The sequence below is a fragment of the Pteropus vampyrus genome, unplaced genomic scaffold (assembly GCF_000151845.1).
Source record: "Pteropus vampyrus isolate Shadow unplaced genomic scaffold, Pvam_2.0 Scaffold31, whole genome shotgun sequence".
Taxonomy (NCBI): domain Eukaryota; kingdom Metazoa; phylum Chordata; class Mammalia; order Chiroptera; family Pteropodidae; genus Pteropus; species Pteropus vampyrus.
The window spans coordinates 10476098-10496055 of record NW_011888812.1 but is presented as its reverse complement, the minus strand read 5'-3'; the positions used below and the strand labels follow the sequence as shown (position 1 = coordinate 10496055).

Genomic DNA, 19958 nt, shown 5'->3' with positions numbered 1-19958 from the left:
TTTTCAGATTTTAGAAAGGTAACAGTGCATATTCTGTAATACCTATAACCTAGCCAATGGCCTGTAATTATTAACATTAACTGTGACCACCAGATAAGTTCAAGTCAGGTCAGATTTTGCAGACAAATAAGTGGTGATAAAGGACTGAAAACCAGTATAGATTTACAACCTCTTTGGGCATTGAGCCTTCTCCTCTAGAGCTGGACAGAATTGGAAGATAGAGGTGACAAAGACAGAAGACACCTTGAGACTCACCTGCTCTGCCGATGCCATGCAGGTGGGCAGCAGTGGGATAACAGGAAACATATACTCCAGGGGGTAGATCATTGCCACAAATGCCATCACAGACATGGACAGTGCATTATAGTCTCGGGACTGTAGCACCACCTGCCACAAGCCATGCCATAAGGATCACTCGACAGCATAAGGTTTACAAGAAGACAGCTTCTGATACTACAATTTAATTTGTTTCACCATGCCTATAGCTCTAGGAGCTTAGTTTCCACAATTACCACTGTTCTGCACCCCACCCTGCCTGCAACCTCCCAACCCAATCACTTCTTATGTTCCTAGTTTTAGTCCCCCAAACCCCAGGGACCACACGTTGGAACAGAACGACTGATATTTCCAGAGAATTTGGTCAGTATAGTTAAAGATAATTCAACTGAGTGGCAAGCCCTCTGACTACATCCCAGATGATACCAGTACCTTAATTTAACCCACACCTACTGAGTACCTGCTGTATACCTGACATTGTGTTACCTCCCTTCCAAAAAAATGAAAAAGAAGTCTACAGCCATGCCACCCTGAACAAGACCGATCCCATCTGATCTTGGAAGCTAAGCAGTGTCGGGCCTGGTTAGTACTTGGATGGGAGACCACCCAGGAAGACCAGGTGCTGTTGGTGTAAAAAATAAAAAATAAGGGATTGTAAGCTGAAAAGGTCCTGCAATCTGTAAGGTCAACCAAGGGTTGCCTCGCCTTAAAAATTAAAAAATTAAAAATTAAAAAAATTAAAAAGATAGTCCCTGTCCTCAGAAAACTCATCGTCTAGCTTCTTCCATATTTCAGAGCTCCTTCTCTAGAAAGGTCTAGAAAGCGTGTCTCTCACCTTGTGCTCTAACAGGATGCAGGTTAGCACCTGAAGACAGGCATCCACGCCCAGAAGTTCCAAGGGAAGATGCAGTGGGAAATCAACCAGGGTGAATCGAGAGGGGTCTGGAAGAGCAAAGGTCAGAGCTTGCTGGAGCTCCTGGGGTAGAACCTCAATGTCTACTCGCTTCTGCCCAGAAATGGGTACTGGGGAGCGCAGCAATCGATAGATCCAGGCCTCAATCTCTCGAAGGTCGTGCAGAAGGGCACTTGACTTCTCCTCCACTAGCAGTGATCCAGTAAAGATGCGCCACATGGTGTCCCTGAGGAGCAGACAGCAGGAAACAGACACATAAGCACCAGGAGCTGATACTCCACTGCAACCCAGTGTAACCATAGAGGGTATAATGATGACAAATGGAAAAGCCCACCCTTTGCGCTCAGACCGGAGGGTAGATACGAGGGTGAGAACAAGAGTAAAAACATACACATGGCAGGACTTTTTGTTCTGCCCACCATGAAACATCAAATTCCTCAACATCACTCCAAACACAATTATAGTAAGAGGTCTAACTCGGCAGGAGTCTTTTGCTTAAGAACTAACATAATATGCTTAGATAGGTCTGAAGGACCTCAGGTTTTAGAGGAAATTTCTTATGCCCCTCACAGACAATTATATCTCATCTCTTAAATGCTCCCCCTCTTCTGAGCATCAGTGGCCAACTGTACCTTTGTATGCCTCGAGGGATGCCCAGTTTCTTGCCCAGCAGTCGCTCACTGCAGCAGTCCACCAGACGTTTGAGGGTGTACAGACACTCTCGGAAGGTGGAGAAGAAGGGGTAGTGGCTGAGCACGCATAGGGACGTCAGAGTACTGTTGCGGGAACGGCTCCCTGCCTTGGCCCGGCGTTTTCCACGAGGAGACTGGTTCACATCAGGGGTGGAGTCAGTGCTGGGAGGCTGCAGGGATGAGCCACTCTCCAAGCTCTCAGTGCCAACCTCTTCTGAGGCACAGGTGGCCCTGGGTCCTTCCTTCCCACGGGACCCTGCCCCAGCTTCCCCCTTTTCCTTAGGCATTCGCTTCTGAAAGGAGCGGTAGAAGTTAACACAGATGCCATAACGCGTGACTCCAGTGTCCTTGTCAGTGAGGGTAAAGACAAAAGAGGTATCATCCCGCAGGCTCATACGCCGCTGCCGCACGCTCAGACAGCCCTCTGGCTGGCAGAAGAACACTACATCCGGAGGCAGTGGAAACTCAGCGTGATCCTCTAATGGGTATCGCCGAAGTAACTCAGGGGTCTGGGCCACGCTATCACTGCTCGGGTGCCTGGAGAATATAAAGACAAATTCGGCAGCCTGAAAGGATAAACTGCTCTATCAAATTTTACCACAGTCAACAAATAAAGTTCGAAATGCTATTTTTTGAACTTTGGGATCTTGGAAACTATGGGTGCTGCTTGCTATATTTAGCTGGTAAGCTAAATGAGGCCTGTACTGTCATGAAGACACCTATCCTGAAATGAGAGAAAAAACTGACAATAAAAGAACCACTAACACCTTAAGATAATTAGTGTCTTTCAAGGTATGTTAGCTAATGAATTACCAAATGAGCATATGCTGAGAGAGAAGGAGCACAACATACTTTTCCTTTTTTTACAAAACAAGGAAATTGAGGTATATGGGGTATATTTGTTCAAGATCACAAAGATGCTAGCTAAGTGCAGAGTTTTACTCTGTCTTTGTTCCTCCAGGCCATTATTCTCAATCCACCTGACTGTTTTCACTACTGGCATCAGGGATCTCATCAGAGTAAAATAAGAGGGGAAGAATGAGATACGCATATCAACATGGAAATGAGGAAGAGAGAATAATGCAGATTTGAGGGCTATCCCAGATGACAAGGCAAAAATCAAGTCTTTTCTTGGTTACCTGGCGCCTACGATCACTAGATAGTCAAGTAACCGAGGGCAGAACTTCTTCTTTTGCACCATGGTTCCAATTCATCAGTTCATTTCAAAGAAACTTCAAGGCACCAAGCAAGGAGTCAGTGTTCCCAGGAGGAATTCTGATACGATCTGAAAATCCAAGTCTAATAGGAAAAAAGTACTGATAAGATCCACTGCTGTGCCTAAGGGACTCAGCCCTCTCAGCTTCATCCCAGCCAGGGGCATAGGTCAGAAGGTCTTTCATTTTAGTACTAAAGATAGGAGAACCTGACACTTTCCCAAGCCTAGAGTTTGGTGTAGGTTTATGAGCTCATAGAGTCAAATGTCAAGAAGTAGGATAAATAATGGCTCACTTTTCCATCCCTATCAAGCAGTTCATTCCCAGCCTTGCCCCTGAGGCTCTGTTTCTGAAAAACAGACCCAGTTAGTCTAACCTGGACTCAGTCATTATGATAACAAAAATTAAGTCACTTTCAGGACCACTCCAGGGTGGATCGTGATCAAACCATACTCTCTAATCAGTACTAATCGGCACTCCTTGCTCTAGGTGGAAACCTAATTATTTTCTGTTCCAATATTCTGCATTCAGCTTGATGTAAAGCTACCATATAGACTGTATAGTTAATTGCAGCCAGACAATAATGGCTGGCTATTCTACCCCATAAAATCTCAAATGAAGAATATCTATGCCCCACCCTCTTTATCTAAACCATTTTTCTTCCCTCTTCAAGCAAGAAAGGGGCCCAGTGGCTACTGCTACTAGCTCTGCCCTTGGTGCTGAATCATAGTCCTCTATTTTAGTCCCAGGATTGGAATCAGTAATATGATACACAAAATGAGACCTATTCCTTCTATACCTGACAAAGATTAGGAATTAGATGTAGAAATGACAGGATTTCTGCAAGGACAGGGAGAGATGCTCAGAGGAATTTCTAAACCATAATCCAAAAATTAGGAAAAGCTTACATGGTCTTAATTATAATTTATTTCCTCTTGGGTCTCCAAATACTTCTGTAATGAAATGTTTCATTCCCCTACAAGGCTATTTTCAACACTTCCAGAATTCCACCTCTGTGCTCTACACATGGCCACACTAAGACCTGTTCACTAATCACACAGAGAGAATCCCACTACATTACACACACGGTCGCACGCCGCTCCCTTCTTTGGGGCTTCGTGCACTCTCATACACACAGACATACACACTTCCTGTATGCTCAAGGTCCTATTTGATTCAGATAATGAGTAGAAGTTCTATCTTTTTTCTTCTCTACTTAATAATAACAATTAAAAAGACCTATTTGCAAAACCTCTCAAATCCTCAAAATACTGCTCCCTCCTTTCCCAGTGCTCCCAATAGAAGACCTGCAGGTAATAGGATTCAGTTTTGTCTCCATAGCAACCCTGGCTCCCAGTACTATTTATAACAGAGCCACAGCCCCTCCTCTGCTTGGTGACCGCACAGTGCTAGCAGCTGCTACTCCAGAGTCGGCCAGGGCCCATAACAATTCACTCTCCTTGAATCTGGAGACACCTCTTCCACCGACAGCACCTGCTAATTATTAGGTTTTCTTCTCCCCCACCTGTCTTTAGTTTGCCCTTTGTCCTAATTCTAGAGTTTGAAAGAGATATCTCCTTTCCACACAACCAAACCCAAGTTCTCAAGCATGTCATATACTCATTTCTAGGTATCACTGCCACCCAGAAAGTCCTCTGGTTCTCTCCAATGCTATGGAGCCATGTGCATCCTAGAGAACATGGAGCACTGTTACAGAGCTGAATTCGGTTCCTCTCAAATAGAATGAGAAAGGGAGAGAAACAGAGAAATGAAATGAGAGATGAATAAAAGCATAATTCATTCTATAAAGAATAAGTGGAAAATGCCTAGGGTGAGAGCCAAAATACAGTAAATCCTCACTTAACATCGTCAATAAGTTCTTCATTTTTAAGTGAAACGATGTATAACAAAACCAATTTTAACACAGACTAATTGATATAAACAAGCGTTAAGTTCCTATAGCATCTCATCAACATTATAACTAAATGATGTTGAACAAAATGACATTATTCGAAGACCTGCTGCATCTTAAAACAGAATCTACAGGACCAGAGCTCAAGGCTTAGCCTTGAAATCTATGTTTACATTGAAAGCCAGGAGCTCTTTCCTGCTAAAATCTCAAAGATCACATCTGAAGCATCCTCCACTAGTATGTTAGCCATCAGGCCTCTAACCTTGGTGGTATCCCAGCCCTCTCCACTGAGAAACATTTTCTAAAACTCAAGTCATTATCATGCTCTACAGTGCTCATCTCCCTCTAAAGCTACAAAGACCCTGAAATCTTATGATTATTCTAGCTATTCGCAATAGAATAAATTTTTAGTTACAATTCCTATCTCATCAACAGCCACTGCCTTTGGTTATTCGGATTACAGACGACCAAGGTTTTTCTTCCTATTCTCTCCCCTCCTCACAAATCTTCTAACACCACCTATAATTCAGTCTTCATGTCCACCCAAGCTGACTCTGCCTCCTGCCTCAACCATATTTACTAACGTGGAACTCCAGGTTTCTAGCTCCTATATTCCAAAGGCATCAAGCTCAAAATTCATACCTATCTGCTGAAGTCCTACATCACCATCCACTTCATCCAGAGGCAGATTTAGAATCCACAGACCTTTCTTTAAGCTATTGATGTCTTTTCTGCCTACAAATGGCCACATTAACCAGCCTTTTGGACTCGTCTCTCGTTTGGGGCAGGATGTCAGAGTAAAACCACAGAAACCAGAGAACGATATGACATCTTTGCTGACATGAGCACAAGAGGAGGCTCTCTCATCTCCTCCTCCTCCCAAGGCAGTGACCTTGCAAGCATATCAGCACAGCCTGGTCCAGGAACGAGAGCAATGAGGCAGGCAATAGGCAGGGCTGGAGAAGAGGGTAGGGCAGGAAAAAGTAGAATTTAGAGATGCACGAAGATGCAGAGGGAAGCAGTTGCAGAAAAGATTACACGGTGTCTCCACTATCTAACAAGCCAATTTTGAAGCACTAAATTAAAATAAAAAAAAAAAAATGTTTTGAGAACCAAATGTGGTTCTTTAAACCCTAACCAAAAATAAGGCGCACACGCGCGCACACACACACACACACACACACTCACGCGCGCGCGTGCCAGGTGCCAATCCCGGATCGGCCCCGGGGCTGGACAGCTCTGCCCGCCCCCTCACCTGCTGGACAGTTCTCCCCCGCCTCCGCCCCGGAACCAGTGCCGCCAGCCAGACCGGCTAGAATCGAGCCCAGCAGCCGCGAGCTGCGCCCAGGCCCGCAGCCCACACCCCCTCGGCAGCTTGGAGCGCCCCCACTTCTAGCCTGCCCCTTCTCTTCGGACCCCCACTTGCTCTCGAGACCGCAAGCTTCCTCACGCTCCTTTAGGGCCTCCTCAGATACCCCTCCCCCTAGAGCCCCTGTTTCCTCTCAGAGCCATTTTCCTCCTAGGAGCCCCGTCCCAAATACCCTTTCAGGGCCCCCAGTGGCCCGGACCTTCCTACCTCCCAAGACTCGGGGCATCGGCCAGGCCCAGTCAGAGGTACCCCGGCAGCGGAGCGTCATTCACTCCCCGGCGCGGGCGCTGCTCCGAGCGCACGCCAGTTCCGCGTCTGCACGGGGGGGGCACGTACCACTCCGATCCGGTGAGGAAAGGGAGGCTAGGGGGGCCAGGGGCCGTACCATTCACCCCCCGGGGAGGGGGGACAGAGCGGCACTAAGCCGAGCGCTGAAGGGTGGAGCCGACCTCGGGAGAAAGGCGGCGACGCACACACCTATACGTGTGGGAGTCGGAACGTAAAGGGGAGCGCGGGGCCAGCCCAGCGCCCCTGCAGGCCAAGGGGAGGACCCAAAGGAATATCTTTTGTTTAGGTTGCGCAAACTTTTCACATAGTAATAGAGCCCATTGCAACGAAATGTGGATTAATTGGGAAGAGACTTCGTAAGATAAACGGCCCCTGAGACTTCTGACCATCCCCCCCGCCCCACCTCACCTTTCTCCCCCTGCACACGGCTTGGAAGTGCCCAGCCTCCTGAGCTGAAAAGCCGACTGCTCTGGCGGTGGAGCCTACCAATTCAGGGGTGGCGGGGGGAATTGAGGCCGGAAGGCGCGGCGCAGTATCACCTACACCGTGTGCGCTTAAAGGGAAAGGGGCGTGAGCGGTGCCGCGGTGCCCGCTGGGAAATGGAGTCCGATCTTCCTGAGACATCCAATCCGAGACTGGGCCTCGGGGGCTTTTCTTCCTGTCCCACAGGAGGGATTGCTGTGCCCTCTTTTAGATGCCGAAGGAAAAATCAAAGCATACACGCGCGCACGCGAACACAGGTGCATGGAAAGACAACATGATCCTCCCCTGGATCATGAAAGTGAAAGGGGCATCTGAGCTTCAGCATTTCATAAACCCTAACAGTGCAATGGGGCTAGTAAAAGGAGGTTCCCTCCCACTGCTAAGGCTAGCACTTGTAACTTGTTTCCTTCTGAGTCCGGGGGTAATCCTAAAGGACTCAGGCTTTCCTCTATTGCCGTGCCCCCACTCCCTATCCAGAAATTGTTTCTCTCATTCTTTATTTATTTTGGTTTTCCTGTACAAATAGTGCCAGATCTATCAGTGATGCAGCCCCAAGGCATTTATAGCCAAGCCGCAGAGTGACAGTGGAGAATTTCTCTTGGGGCCCTATGGGGAAAACAGGAAGTGGTGGAGGCAGGATGGGCAGGGCCCTGGAGAACCTTGTGCAAAGTGGCCCCCAAGTTCATCCATTTGGTAGGGTCAGCACAGTGTTCAAATGGAGCACAGCTTTGGCAGGAACCCCCCTGCCCAGCAGCCACAAAACTCCCGGCCCTTTGACTCTCCTTTAATGCCACACGAGGATCTCCTTTACCCAGCTCCCAGGAATGTTTACCCTTCTCAGTCTATTCCACCTCTAGGAGGCAACCACAGGGCCTCACAGCCAGCCCGGAAAACAGAAAAGGGTAAAGGACTGTCATTCATGCACATCCCAGATCTCAGAGAGCAGCGGAGGAAGCTTTTTGTCCTGCAGACGTAGTGCAAACACTTGCTCTGAGTGTACGCTGCTCAGTGTCCGGAGGCTCACCAGCTTCATTAGCATCCTTGGGAACATCAGCCGGTCCTGGGGGAGGGGGCGGAACAAGTATAGCTTTTGTCTCTCCCCAGAGACAGGGCAAGGGTAGGGGAGTTGTGGGAGAGGTAGAGAATTGTCTGCAAGATATAATGGGAGGGATCTTTGAAGGGAAAGTAGTGTGTCAGGGAATGAGCCTGTGGAGAGGAGGAAAAGGGTACAAAGGGGAGACTCACATGGGGGTGGTGGATGGAGACATAGGCATGCAGGGCCTCCACATATGTGTGTTGCAGTCTCTCAACCTGGAGCTGGTCCTGCACATTGGGCCGGTCTATAGGTCACCAACAGAGTTCAGGAGCAGGTCTGGCCAGGGTCAGTTCCATACCCCAAATCACAACCAAAAAATAGGGACATGCCCCACCCAACCTCTCCCATCCCAAAGTAACACAGTGAGATATCATACCACCCCTATGATATCTGCCCTATGGAGCCTTCAGCCCTCCTTAGTTCAAGTCTCTTGCTCATTTTCCTTCTTGCCCCTTCTCCACACCTGCAGAAAAGATGCTGATGGCAATGAGCAAAGCAAACTCGGCATCATTGAGTTGCAGCTCATTCATGGCTCTGGAGAACTCGAAGATGGGGTTGATGAACTCCACTTGCAGCCCTGGGGAGGAAGAAGGGAGGCTAAGCATGTGGCACTAGTGGCAGGAACTTCCTTCCCTCCTCCAACTTCACAACTTAGGGAACAACTAGGAACTCAATAAGAAGCCTCCATGGCTCTGCTCTATAACCTTGGGCCAGTTTCTTAACCTCTCTAAGCTTCACCTGTGAGATGGGAGTCATATCTGAACTTATAAGACTGTTGTGTGCTTAAATGATAAAGCAGGCAGAGCACTAAGCACTATGCCGACATATAGGGAGTGGTGAATTAGATGATGATAATAATTCTGTTATTCTGATTAAAATTATTGAGAGCCCCACATTACTAGAAATAGAGGCAACTTGTTTTTGTTTATAAAAAAGACTTTTTCACTGGCAATTAGCCTTACTTGTTTGAATACTAGAGATACATTTCATGTTTCGCTTCCTGGGGGAAATTAGCAATGTGGTTGAGGGTATAGACTATGGAGCCAGACTATCTGGATTTGAGTCCTGGCTCTACCATTTACTAGGCTGTGTGACCTTGGGTAAGTTATTTAACCTCTCTGAGCTTTACTTTTCCCATCTGTAAAATGGTGATAATAGTACCTACCTCACAATGGGTCCTTAGAATAATGTGTGGCATATATGGTAACTAATATATGAGTTTTTGTTAAATAAAAATTTAAAAATAGAACCAGTCTTCTTGCTGAGGAGACTAAAGTTCAACAAACCATGACCTTAAGTCATGACATCTAAAGAACACTTCTCCCACACACAGTCAAAAGTCCCCCCACTCCACGCTGTTCCCTAGGCTTTCTCAAATTTCTTTTAGCAACCATCTGCTAACTTTTCCATTCGAGGCTTCTTGCAAGATTAGTCACTTCCTGTAGTTTCCCCTGATGTTTATCAAATGTGTTGATCTACTTAATGGACAAGCCCCATTTTATAAAGCATTTGTTGAAGTATTGAGCCTTGAATTGTACTGAACAGTTTATTTGTTCAGGGAGGACAAGGAGGTTCTACAGTAGGGTTATGCACCCTGCAAGTGTCCGCTGCTACTTGCTAAATGAACACCTCCAATACCATCAGTCCACATCTTTAGTCTTGTAGAGGGAGAAGGAGACCAGGAAAAATGAGCCTGTTCTTTCACTCTCAGACCTCACTGACAAAATGACCAGTAAAAGGCAAACATGATGTCAAATTGCTTATATAAATGAATCTATAAATAGGTACAGATTCAGACAGCACAAGTCCATGAGTACTGAAGGAACACAAAGACATGAGAACCGGGAAGGGTTCAGAGAGGAGGATGTTATGAGGGAGAAGGCTGTGGTTAAAGACTGGGATAATAACCACTTGGGGGAAAGACGTTTTGGTAGAGAAAGAGGTCAGGCCTGGGTTTTTTAAGCTGGGAAAAGTCATTAAATTGTTCCTATTAGATGCCCATACATTCAGGCAGCACACTGAAGGCAAGAGGTGCCAACACAACCCTGCCATGCCCTATAGTTAAGGGAGGCCTTCCTAGAAAGCTCACTGGCTGTGTTGGGACAAGAGGCACATGAGCTGGCCTGAGTCACCAGACACCAGAGAAGACTGGAAACCAGGACCTATCAACCTCAAGAACCGAGTCATAACATCAGCCATATTTTATAGACTCACTCACCCAGTTGAGCCTCAGTTCAAGTCCCTCAGCCTTCCATCCTTTCCCAACCCTGCTCACATAACACAAATATTACCAGCAACCGAATATGAGGAAATCAACACCACTTAGCTTGAAAGCCAGCATCAGACAGACAGCAGCAATGGGAACAAATTCTTGGAGAAAATACTCCAGGTACAGAATGGAGATAGAAGCATCCACTCTTACCCTAAAGCTTCCCCATCTAGGCACGTTTGCCATGTTTCAGCTCCAGTTTCATGGCTCATGAGAAAGAGCAATTGAAAAATAGGAGGAAATTAGTCTAAATGATCCTTAAAGAGCACATCTGAGCAAGATTTGCCCATTAGTGACTACTAAAAGGCTTGGCATGGTTGTTTTCGCTTTTTCTTTCTAGCTGTAAAATCTTTTCTTGAAGCAAAACATTATGCAGAAGCACTATATATAATGCAGATTTAAATGGAGCTTATTGTTTGGCTACAGATAAAGGACATTCCTGTCCTTCCTTGTTTCTCCTCTAAGGTGACGCTTCCACGGTACTCTCTCCGCTCGGGTTCCTTGGAACACAGTCTGAGAACCACTAGCCTATTACAACAGAAGACAGGATTCTACTTGAGACAGTTGAGAAAGGCCAATCAGCATTCCAACTTTCTGTCTTGGAAAAACAAGTGAAGCCTTCCCTTTATAGCCACTCAAACCTTGGACCTGTGGCTCTGGAGTCACTATGGGCTCCGGGACAAAAACTGTCCATCCAATGCAGTCTCTTTGTGATCTCAGTTCTCACCTGCTTTGGCAAAGTCTTCCCGGTTATAACTGAAATCTTTGAGGAAGGTGATACTCTCACTCTCAGGGTTGTACCTCCGAGATGTCTCCAGAAGCATCACCTGCATACAAGTAGCAAACCTCAAACAGGGATGCGGCGGGCTGGTCTTGGCATGGGGCACCTTCAAGGGAAGGTCAAGCCCCTCATCCCTACTTCCCTGTGGATCTGGCTTCCTAGCTGGCTGTCTGGAGACCCCTCCCACAGACAATCCCACTCTGGTTCTCCCTTCACCCCTCCACCCTGCCAGCCACCTCGATCGCAGAGGTCTTCAGCAGGGCGATCTGGTCCTCCCGGCTAAGCTGCAGGAAGCCAGGCAGCTGTTTGGCAAAATCCACGATCTCCTGCACTGAGACAATGGCCAACTCAGTGAAGTGGGCAAAGCGCTGCTGACGGGCCTCCCGGCTCTGGGGATCTGGTGCCATGGGCCAAGGCTACCCGGAGGGCAAGGAAGGAAAAAAACCAAACCACTCTGGGTCAGATATCAAGAAGCCAGCTGACATTCTGGCCACAGCCACCTCTCCCCAGGTCCATCAGGTACCGTGACTCGAAGCCGGTCAGAAAAGGAACGTCTGTTACACTGTTGCTGGGCAGCCACCAGCTTCTCGATCATGCCTAGTTGCTCTGGGCTGAGCTGGGGCAGGACTTGGGGAGGTGAGGATGCCCTTGGAGGTAAGGATGTGGCCTGAGCCTTTTCTTCCTCTTGCCGCTTCAGTTTCTTCAGGCGGATCTGTTCTTCTGACAGGACACCTAAGGATGGGACCAGACATAAGGAGGGAAGAAGAGGGAGAGGAAGGAAGCAAGGATGGGCCAGAGAGGTAGTTTGAGGCTCCAGAAGAGCAGAGATCACTGGGTCAGAGCAAGGAAGATATTCAAATCCACATTCACAGTGTCAGAAGGCCCTGTAAACTCAGCTGCCTGTCTGCCCTCACGTCCTAGCACCTGCCTGTGCCCTCTTTCCCATCAGCCCCTCCCCATCTCCTATCCTCAGGTACTCACACTCCTCTCGCATGCCAGCCTGGCGGCATTTGCGAAGGCGACACTCCTGGCACTTGCGACGCATATAGGTATCCATCGGGCAGTGGCCCCCACTGTGGCAGACGTAGCGCGCCCCTTTGATGACACTGCGGCGGAAGAATCCCTTGCAGCCTTCGCAACTCAGCACGTTGTAGTGGAAGCCAGATGCCTTGTCTCCACACACACTGCACAGCTCATTCCCCAGCATTTTGGGGGCTGGCCCTTTTTTCCGCTTTTGTGGACGGAGCTCTGGATACAGAGAAATGTCTTAATGTTCTTCTCCAAGGAACGAGCTTGGTGCCCAGCTGGCCACTGCCCTGAGCACTCAGTGACCTTCATGCCTTTTTAATACGCAATTTAGTCTCTCTATTATAAGAAAGTAGCTCTCGTATGCCAAGTGCTATTTATTACGTCCCAGGTACTATGTGAGCCCTTTATGTGCATCAATCCTGACAACAACCATAAGAGATAAGTACTATTACTATTTCCATTTTATGAATAAGGAAATTGAGGCTCAGAAAGGCCTAAGTTAGAGACAAAATTCACTCAGATCACTCAGGTCTACTTGACACCAAAGCCTTCAGACTTAATCACGCTCTTATAAGGTAAAGAGCCGCCAGATACCCCTCCCAGATCCGTGGAGCCCCTACTTCCTCCAAATCCAGTAGCTCTTCACCTGTGGACTCTGGAGGGGCCTCCACCCCAGGGTGCAGGGATGTGGGCTCTGCTGCCTCCAGCCCCACCCCCAAAGTGCTCCTAGCTGATTGGGGCACGCGGGCTTCCTCCCTGAGGGTGAAGTTGCTGCCTCCCAGCTCCTGGCTGCTTGCATCTTGTGCATCTGCTTCCCACAGCTCCACAGCGGAGTCTGAGCCTGGAAAGAGAGGCGCAAGGGGTCTCAGGTCCTCCCCCACCACTTTTCCAGTGTCCTGGCTGGGAAACTGCAAACTTATCTCCACCCATAGAGGGCGGCAAAACATCAGCTCAGACTTCAGGACCCTGGGATTTGTGTAGGCTCTAGAACTAGCTGCTTGCAGTCCCCTGCCCCTCGATACCTTAAATGAGGATGTTAACCTTAGTTTCCTGTGAGGGGCTGATGTGTATCTATTTCAGAGATCAGACAGAACTCTTCAAAGCCAGAGCTGGTAAGCATTGGGCATGCCAATTCTTCCCAGTCGCAAACCCAGATTGAGAAGGACCAGTGGGTGCCTGCGAAGGGCAAGGCACCAGAACCAGGGCAGAGGTAGCCTTGGCAAGAGGAGGCAAGAACGCCTCTCTGGGGAAGGGCAGAAGGCAGATACTGAAGGAGGCTGATTCCTGCAGGAGGAGAGCCTCTGGGGCCTGGGTGGGGCCTGGCTCAGGGGAGAGGGCTGGAGTGAAGCAGCTTACCAGGAGAAACGTCAGGCACAGGGGCCTCCAGCCACAAGGACATCTCTTCCCGGAGCCCTGTACATTACCAAGGAACTGTCCTGCAGGAACAACTCGGGTTATACTCTTCCAGAACTGGGTTCCTTCTTCATCAGTGCTAACATTTACTTGAGAAAGATAAATATCAGCCTGTGCTAAGGCTTCACATACCTTCCTCATAGTATCTTTATGAGGTCAGACTATTCTTATGCCCACTTTACAGATGAGAAAACTGAAGTTCAAAGAGATTAAGTAAATTGCCTATGGCCACACTGTCAGGCAGTTTGACCAAGATTCCACCTCTAGTCTCTCTGACTCCAAAGGCTGAGCTCTCAGCCACCATGCCATCTTTTCTCTGCAGGGCCCCTCTCCAGGCCATCAGGGACTGTTTGAGCACATCTGCCCTGGTTCTGTCAGAGCCCCTTCCCCCTCACTCCAGCACTGGGGATAGCCGAAGTTGGGCAGGACCAGGACATGCGATCAAGGTTCTTTCTACCCAGTAAAACATCTTGCTAGACAACCTCCCTCCTGCCGCTTCCCAGGATCCCAGCACAAACCTATTGCCTCAAAGAGTTGCCCCCATTCACATACAGGACCTCCTCAGGAGTTATTCTGGGACCTAAATAGAATCCTGTCACTGCTCAAGCTTCCATTGGCATCATCATCCCTCCCTTCTCCCCAAAGACCCCTTTCTAATATCCACTGGACCCCCACCATGCACCAGACACACAAACACACAGAGCCCCAGGCCAGTGCTGAGGGGCAGACCCACCGAATGCCCAGGCCACCAGACTTCCTGGCTGGGGCAGTCTCTGGAGCCCCCTTGCTGAGAGAGGAGGATGGTGCAGTCCCTTGTCCAGAGGCTTCAGCTGGTAGCGGCCGAGGAGCGGGAGCTGAACAAGAGAGGGACCCAGAGCCCAAGGGAAGTAATATGGGGAAAGGCTGAGGGGAGGGACTGCCAAGGGGTCGGGCCACCGCTCCTTCCTGCCAGGCAGAACGGAGCCGGAGCTGACAGACCAGAGCCCTGGCCTCCTCACCCCCGCCCACGGGGAAGCTTCCCCACCACACTGACTCCTCCCCAGCCAGCCACCCCCCTCAGCCCAGCGCCACCCCTGCCTCCCTACACGACAGTGGTATTTCCCTGCAGACCAGCCCAGTTCATGCTTCTCCCCTTCCTCTCCTCACCCCAGCTGCTCTTAGCTGCTCTTACAGAAGGACTGCCTCCCAGAAACCCCCACCCCAATCCCTGCAGCCTCCAGAGTTGGCGTTCCCTCCCCTCCATAGACAGTTCGTGGAGCAAAGGTCCCAGTACAGCCTGAAATTGCAACACGGAGCCCCAGCTTGCTTTCCCAGACACTGTCCTCCTCCTCTGCCTCTGGGAAGGGGCCAAGAAGCTCTCCCCACGAGCCCTAGGCCTCAGCCAAGCTGGCAGAACTTCAGGGCTGGAGAGACATGTGCTGGGCCTTCCTGGGAGACTCTGAATGTGGGTGCCCTGTGAGGGCCACTGAGAGGAGGCCAGGAGAGGAGCAGTGGCAGGCCTGGGATAGGGGTGGAGGTAGAGATGGTGGGTGACCCAGGTGCCAGCCTAGGATGGATCTGGGAAGGTATGCAAGTTCCCTCATCTAAGAACAGTTTTGTCTGAAGTGACAGCAGGCTGTCAAGCAACTAGTGAGACTATAGCCATAGCCTTCCTGCCCTGTTGCTTGGAACATGAGATCTGTCCCTGAAAACAGACACCATGTTTTATTGATTTTGTCTCCCCTGTAGCCCATGGATCAGGGCCTCGCATAGGCACTGTGATCCTGCTTGTTAAAGAAATAAGAGAACAACATGATTCCCTTCTATCCTATACTCGTTAGCTCTAGTCAATTCCATCTCAGCATGTTGATTTATCTTTTGGGCTCTGGGCTCAGAATTTGGGTTCAAATCCTGGCCTTGCCTCTCCCTCTGTGTGATCAAGATTAAGCAAGTTACTTAATGTCTCTGAACCTACTTCCCAATATTTAAAATAGGGATAATTTTTTTTTTTTTTTTTTTTTTTTTTTTGCCACATAAGGTTTAGTGAGAATTAAACAATATATCACAGCACAGTGTATGGTGCATAGTAAGTGTTGAAGAAATGGTAGCAGTTACCATTAAATTTCCAGTCTTTTCAGCTATGGGACTTCCCATCACCTTGAATCTGTACATTGTTAACTTTCCGATGCTTATTTCCATATACAAACCCCTCACTATCTTTTTGGTCCTTAGAGCAGCCCCAGCAAGGACAGTAAATAACACAAGCTCCATTTCACAGAGAACACTAAGCTCATGGAAGGTCTTCTCGAAGACCACACACAGTGGCCAACCTGGGATCAGAATCCAGATGTCCTTCCTCCAGGCCCTGTACTCTTTCTTTCTCCTGTGTCAGAGTCCAGGATGCTCCTGTCTTGTTGCCTCTCGAGTCTGCTGGACCAGTGAAGTGCTGACATGAAGGAAGCCGGGCCTGGGGGGCTGCAGTGGGACAGGCAGAGAGCTCTGAGGATGCTTCAGTCCAGATGTGGGAGGCGAGGAGCTGAGGTTACTGCTGGCTGTTCACCCCCTGCCCCACTCCCATCTTCCTGCTCACAGGCTCTTCCTGTTTTGCTGTGAACTCCAGTTCCCATGGGCCCCACATTAAAACATAGGACAGGGGGCCAGGGCAGGCAGCCAGAGGGACTGAAACAGAAATGAACAGGGAACCAGGGAAGAGGGCAGAGGGAACAGGGAAAGAGTGGACAGGGGGTGCGGGGAAGCAGGATGGGATAAGGATGGGAAAAGCAGAAATAAAACAGAAGCTTGGTGAAAGATGGGAGGAAGCGCAGGGCGGGGCAGGGGGAACAGGTGGGGGTTGGGGAGCAGACTTGAGCAGACAGCAGGCTGGGTGGTGTTGCAAAATCTGCCCATGTACTCATTTTCACATTTCAGAAAAGCCCCTCTGACACCCCCCATCTCAAAGTTCTGCCTCCAGCTTTTACTTGTTCCCTCTCGTCACAAGGTCATCCTCTCAACAAGGCTCCCACCCTCATCTCTGAGTCATGAACACAAGGCTCTCCATTCCTTTTGCATATGTTCCTTCCCCAATTTTCAAAAGGCTCCAGCTGTCCTGGGAAAGTAGAAACCAGGACTCAAGGCCCTGAGAAACTGGACCTGTTCTGTCTCAGCACCCACATCATTGATCCAGCTCCCTCCTCTGCCATTCCCCTTTCTCAGAAGCTCCAGCATAGGAACATAGTCAGAGATGTCACTGAAACCCCTGCTTACAAGGAACTTAGGATAGCATTGGTCTGGGCCTAATGACTTATCTTCTGGGAGTTAGGAAAAGCTTCTCTCACCCACTTAACTCCCTGGTCTCCCCACAGCCCGGGACCACACACAAGCCCCATCTGGAGCCCTCTGACTCAGGCTAGAGCAGCTGTTGAATAAACAGCATAGGATGCCACCTCCCCCAAGCCAGGGAGTCGGCCTCAGCCTTGCCTCAAGTATAGGTGGAGGAAACATTACTGCCAGAGCTATCCCTTCAGGTTCCAGGAGTTCAGAAGCGATCCCCGCCCAAGAGGAGAAGGGAAAGAAAAACGGGAGATGACCAAAACCTGTTGGCAATATCTCCACAGAGTTTCTGGAGACTGACAAATGTAGGGAGGAGGCAGGAAAACATTTTAAATGTTAAATCAAGCCATATTCAGAGACTGCAATACACTGATCAGCCCTACATCCATACCAGGAGGAAACCTGCAGAACAAAGATTTCTGCTGGGATTGCTAACAAACCATTTACCCAGACCGGTGAAGGGGAAACAGAAAAAGAGTCCTTAAGTGGTGTCCTACGCCAAATAAAATCATTCATTCTCTATGGCTAAAAGCATGGGGAACCTATGGATCAAAGGCTGGGAATTGCCAGCAGGCCTTTCACACTGCATACTTTTATCCTTTCTCACTGTATGTCTATACCATCAAAGGAAAATGGGTAAACGAAATCTTTAAACTGCAATTCACAGAAAGGAAGAATGTCATTCCCTGAATACTCTGGGTCCCTCTCAGTCTTTTTCTCAGTCCTCTCGGTGTCTTTACTCTGTCCCCCCACCCCGCTCTGTCCCTGAGTCTCTCCCAGCCTCTCTCACTCTCTGCCTCTGAGAGGAGACTGCGCTGTTTATGAAGCATTACTCTTTCTCTAGTAAACTTTCCTTTTGACTCTAACTCTGGTGTGTGCTTGAATTCTTTCTTGTGCTCGGCCAAGAACTCTCGGTACAGGGCTTGAGCTCCACTTACTCAGGAAAATCTGCCCTGTCCTGCATCATAACCACTGGACTTCTTCCCCAAGGCAGGGCAAGTAATAAGGCGATTGGCAGCTGAAATCATATGTCCCACTTTTCCAGCTCCACCCCACAGCATAGTCTTGCTAGCCCAGAGATGTTAGGTGCAAAGCCTCCCAGTCCCATGGGGTCTTTCCTATGTTTCCTGGATCCTAGAGGAGACACTATGCCTGGAAACACCTTCGGCAATCTTCCAAATCATATTTCTGAGCCCTGGAACCTCTGAAGGCTTCTCATGGCAGCAAGAGGAACCTTGAGGCAAAAATAGGAGCATTCACAAGCCCATGATCGTATGCACTACTGAATAACTCTTTCAAAAGCACTCAAATTCCCATGAAGCAGGCCAGAAGGTACAGTTTGCAAGGATGGACCGGGGCAACTGCTTCTTGCTCTCTCCCTATTTTGGAAAAGTACAGAGTGTGGGAGCATCTTGCAGGCCCCCTCAAATGACTTCTTTCCGGTCACAAGATTGAGAACCCAGAAATTCCTGCTTCGCAGACCAATGAATTCAGAGATGATAGAGAAAACAGGAAAGAAAAGTAACTTATTTAGGTCCTGCATGTATTATTTATCTTTGTGATTAGCCTAGAAGATAGTTACTAGCAACAGGGCAAATATCAAATTTGGATACAGGTATAGCTGACTCAAAAGCTCAAATTCAAGCAAAAAAATTACCTTCCTCATCCCATTACACAAAACTGCCTCCCCAGATGGTAAAAATGGTTAACTCACTGGATGTAGGTTCGCTTCTGCCAATGCAGGGTAGAGCAGTGGTTCCCAAACCTGGCCTCATTTTCAGAGATTCTGATCTATTTGGTCTGGGGTAGGCCCATATATCCATCTATCTGCCCAACTACAGCTTTCACACTCTATTCACTACTCCATAACAACTCTGGCAGCAAAGTTTAGATCCTGAGATATATATATATATATAAAACTGCACCTGTAGACCTAGGGCAAGATAATGACCCTGCTTTTTCCCATATAGTTCTGATCAGGTTTTATTTTTGTGATGATCTGAGGTGATTTGCTTCTAGATTGACTCAAAGCATCCCAATGACCTATGATCTGACCTCCTAGATTTGTGAGTCACTCCAAGATCAGTCACAAAGCTTTGAGACCAAATTGGCTGCACCTGGACCCTCATGGCCAATGCCAAGAGGGTCTCTGATTCTGGGAAACACCATCTACTCCCACTTGATAAGTTTTATTCCCCTTACTCTTATATAACTCCCTTCTGGTCTGAAATTCCTCTTAGGGATTCACTACTTTGGTTTTGCAAAATTCGAACATACTGTGCAAACTCAACTCCTTTGGGAAGAGGCATGACATCCTGATTCTAATTAAGTAAACCTGGAAATGGATGGGTGGGAGGATAGGGAAAGGACTGGAAGGGAAAGTGAGAGAACTGAAGCCTTGCTCAGCGCATGAGCAGTATGCTAAACTGGGACCAACCTGAAGGACATAGGGAGTCCAAAGGGCTGTTTACACGCTGTGCCCTGCACCGCAAACAAGACCTCTTCCTGGGAAAAGAACCAGAGCCAAGTTTCAAATTCCACTCGAAGGCAGGGCTGTGGAGAGAGGCGCCCTATACCAGCCCTCGCCCCAATTCTGCACCCGCTCTGGCTCTGGGGTCAGCCCGGCAGCACCCGGGCCCGCGGGGGCGCTCGCTCTTCCGGCCACAGTCCGGCCCTGTGCAAGCGCCACCTTGGTACGGCGTCTCCGCTGCCAGAGGCAAACCCGAGCTCAGTGCTCTCTTTACCAAGACAAAGTCTTCAAGCCTTTTCTGACGCGTGAAGTCGCGCTACATTCCTACAATCATCCGCCAAGGCCAGATCACGAGTTTCCTAGCAGTTCCTCCTAGATTCCTCCTCCTTGCACCGTCCCTTCCCTTCCTTTAGCAAGATGGCGGCAAGCGCACTTCCGGCGTGT

The 19958-nt window shown here is 48.8% G+C and overlaps 2 protein-coding genes and 1 pseudogene across 25 annotated transcripts in view; 1 reads left to right on the top strand and 2 right to left on the bottom strand.

Annotated features, from left to right (window-relative positions):
• MADD (MAP kinase activating death domain) overlaps positions 1 to 7216 on the bottom strand; it is a 35460-nt gene extending 28244 nt beyond the window's left edge. For 10 of the 22 annotated variants that reach the window (XM_011356949.2, XM_011356962.2, XM_023528758.1 and 7 more), the window contains exons 1-5: positions 6584 to 6607; positions 3021 to 3180; positions 1822 to 2418; positions 1112 to 1415; positions 256 to 387 (exon numbers count right to left, since the gene is read on the bottom strand). In XM_011356949.2, the coding sequence (XP_011355251.1) occupies positions 256 to 387; positions 1112 to 1415; positions 1822 to 2418; positions 3021 to 3082 (1095 nt within the window). In that variant the 5' untranslated portion in view covers positions 3083 to 3180; positions 6584 to 6607. Of the gene's footprint in view, positions 1 to 255; positions 388 to 1111; positions 1416 to 1821; positions 2419 to 3020; positions 3181 to 6583; positions 6745 to 7072 lie in introns of those variants that run through there. The other 12 variants (XM_023528761.1, XM_011356954.2, XM_011356958.2 and 9 more) reach the window with 5 other exon arrangements.
• On the top strand, positions 789 to 907 carry LOC111737845 (annotated as a pseudogene).
• A 700-nt stretch (positions 7217 to 7916) lies between the features above and the next one.
• NR1H3 (nuclear receptor subfamily 1 group H member 3) lies at positions 7917 to 19931 on the bottom strand. 3 transcript variants are annotated; one of them, XM_023528763.1, is made up of 14 exons: positions 19789 to 19926; positions 19482 to 19549; positions 16045 to 16189; positions 14469 to 14589; positions 14254 to 14315; positions 13679 to 13758; positions 12969 to 13163; positions 12275 to 12541; positions 11817 to 12025; positions 11530 to 11709; positions 11240 to 11339; positions 8707 to 8820; positions 8393 to 8487; positions 7917 to 8207 (listed from the first exon to the last, which is right to left on the bottom strand). In XM_023528763.1, the coding sequence occupies exons 6-14, from the start codon at positions 13719 to 13721 to the stop codon at positions 8061 to 8063; spliced, it is 1350 nt and encodes a 449-aa protein (XP_023384531.1). In that variant the 5' UTR covers positions 13722 to 13758; positions 14254 to 14315; positions 14469 to 14589; positions 16045 to 16189; positions 19482 to 19549; positions 19789 to 19926; the 3' UTR covers positions 7917 to 8060. The 3 variants fall into 3 exon arrangements, with proteins under 3 accessions (XP_023384531.1, XP_023384533.1, XP_011355248.1); XM_023528765.1 differs by having other exon boundaries at positions 19644 to 19862; XM_011356946.2 differs by lacking the exon at positions 14254 to 14315 and having other exon boundaries at positions 19482 to 19931.
• Between the last annotated feature and the right edge of the window lie 27 nt (positions 19932 to 19958).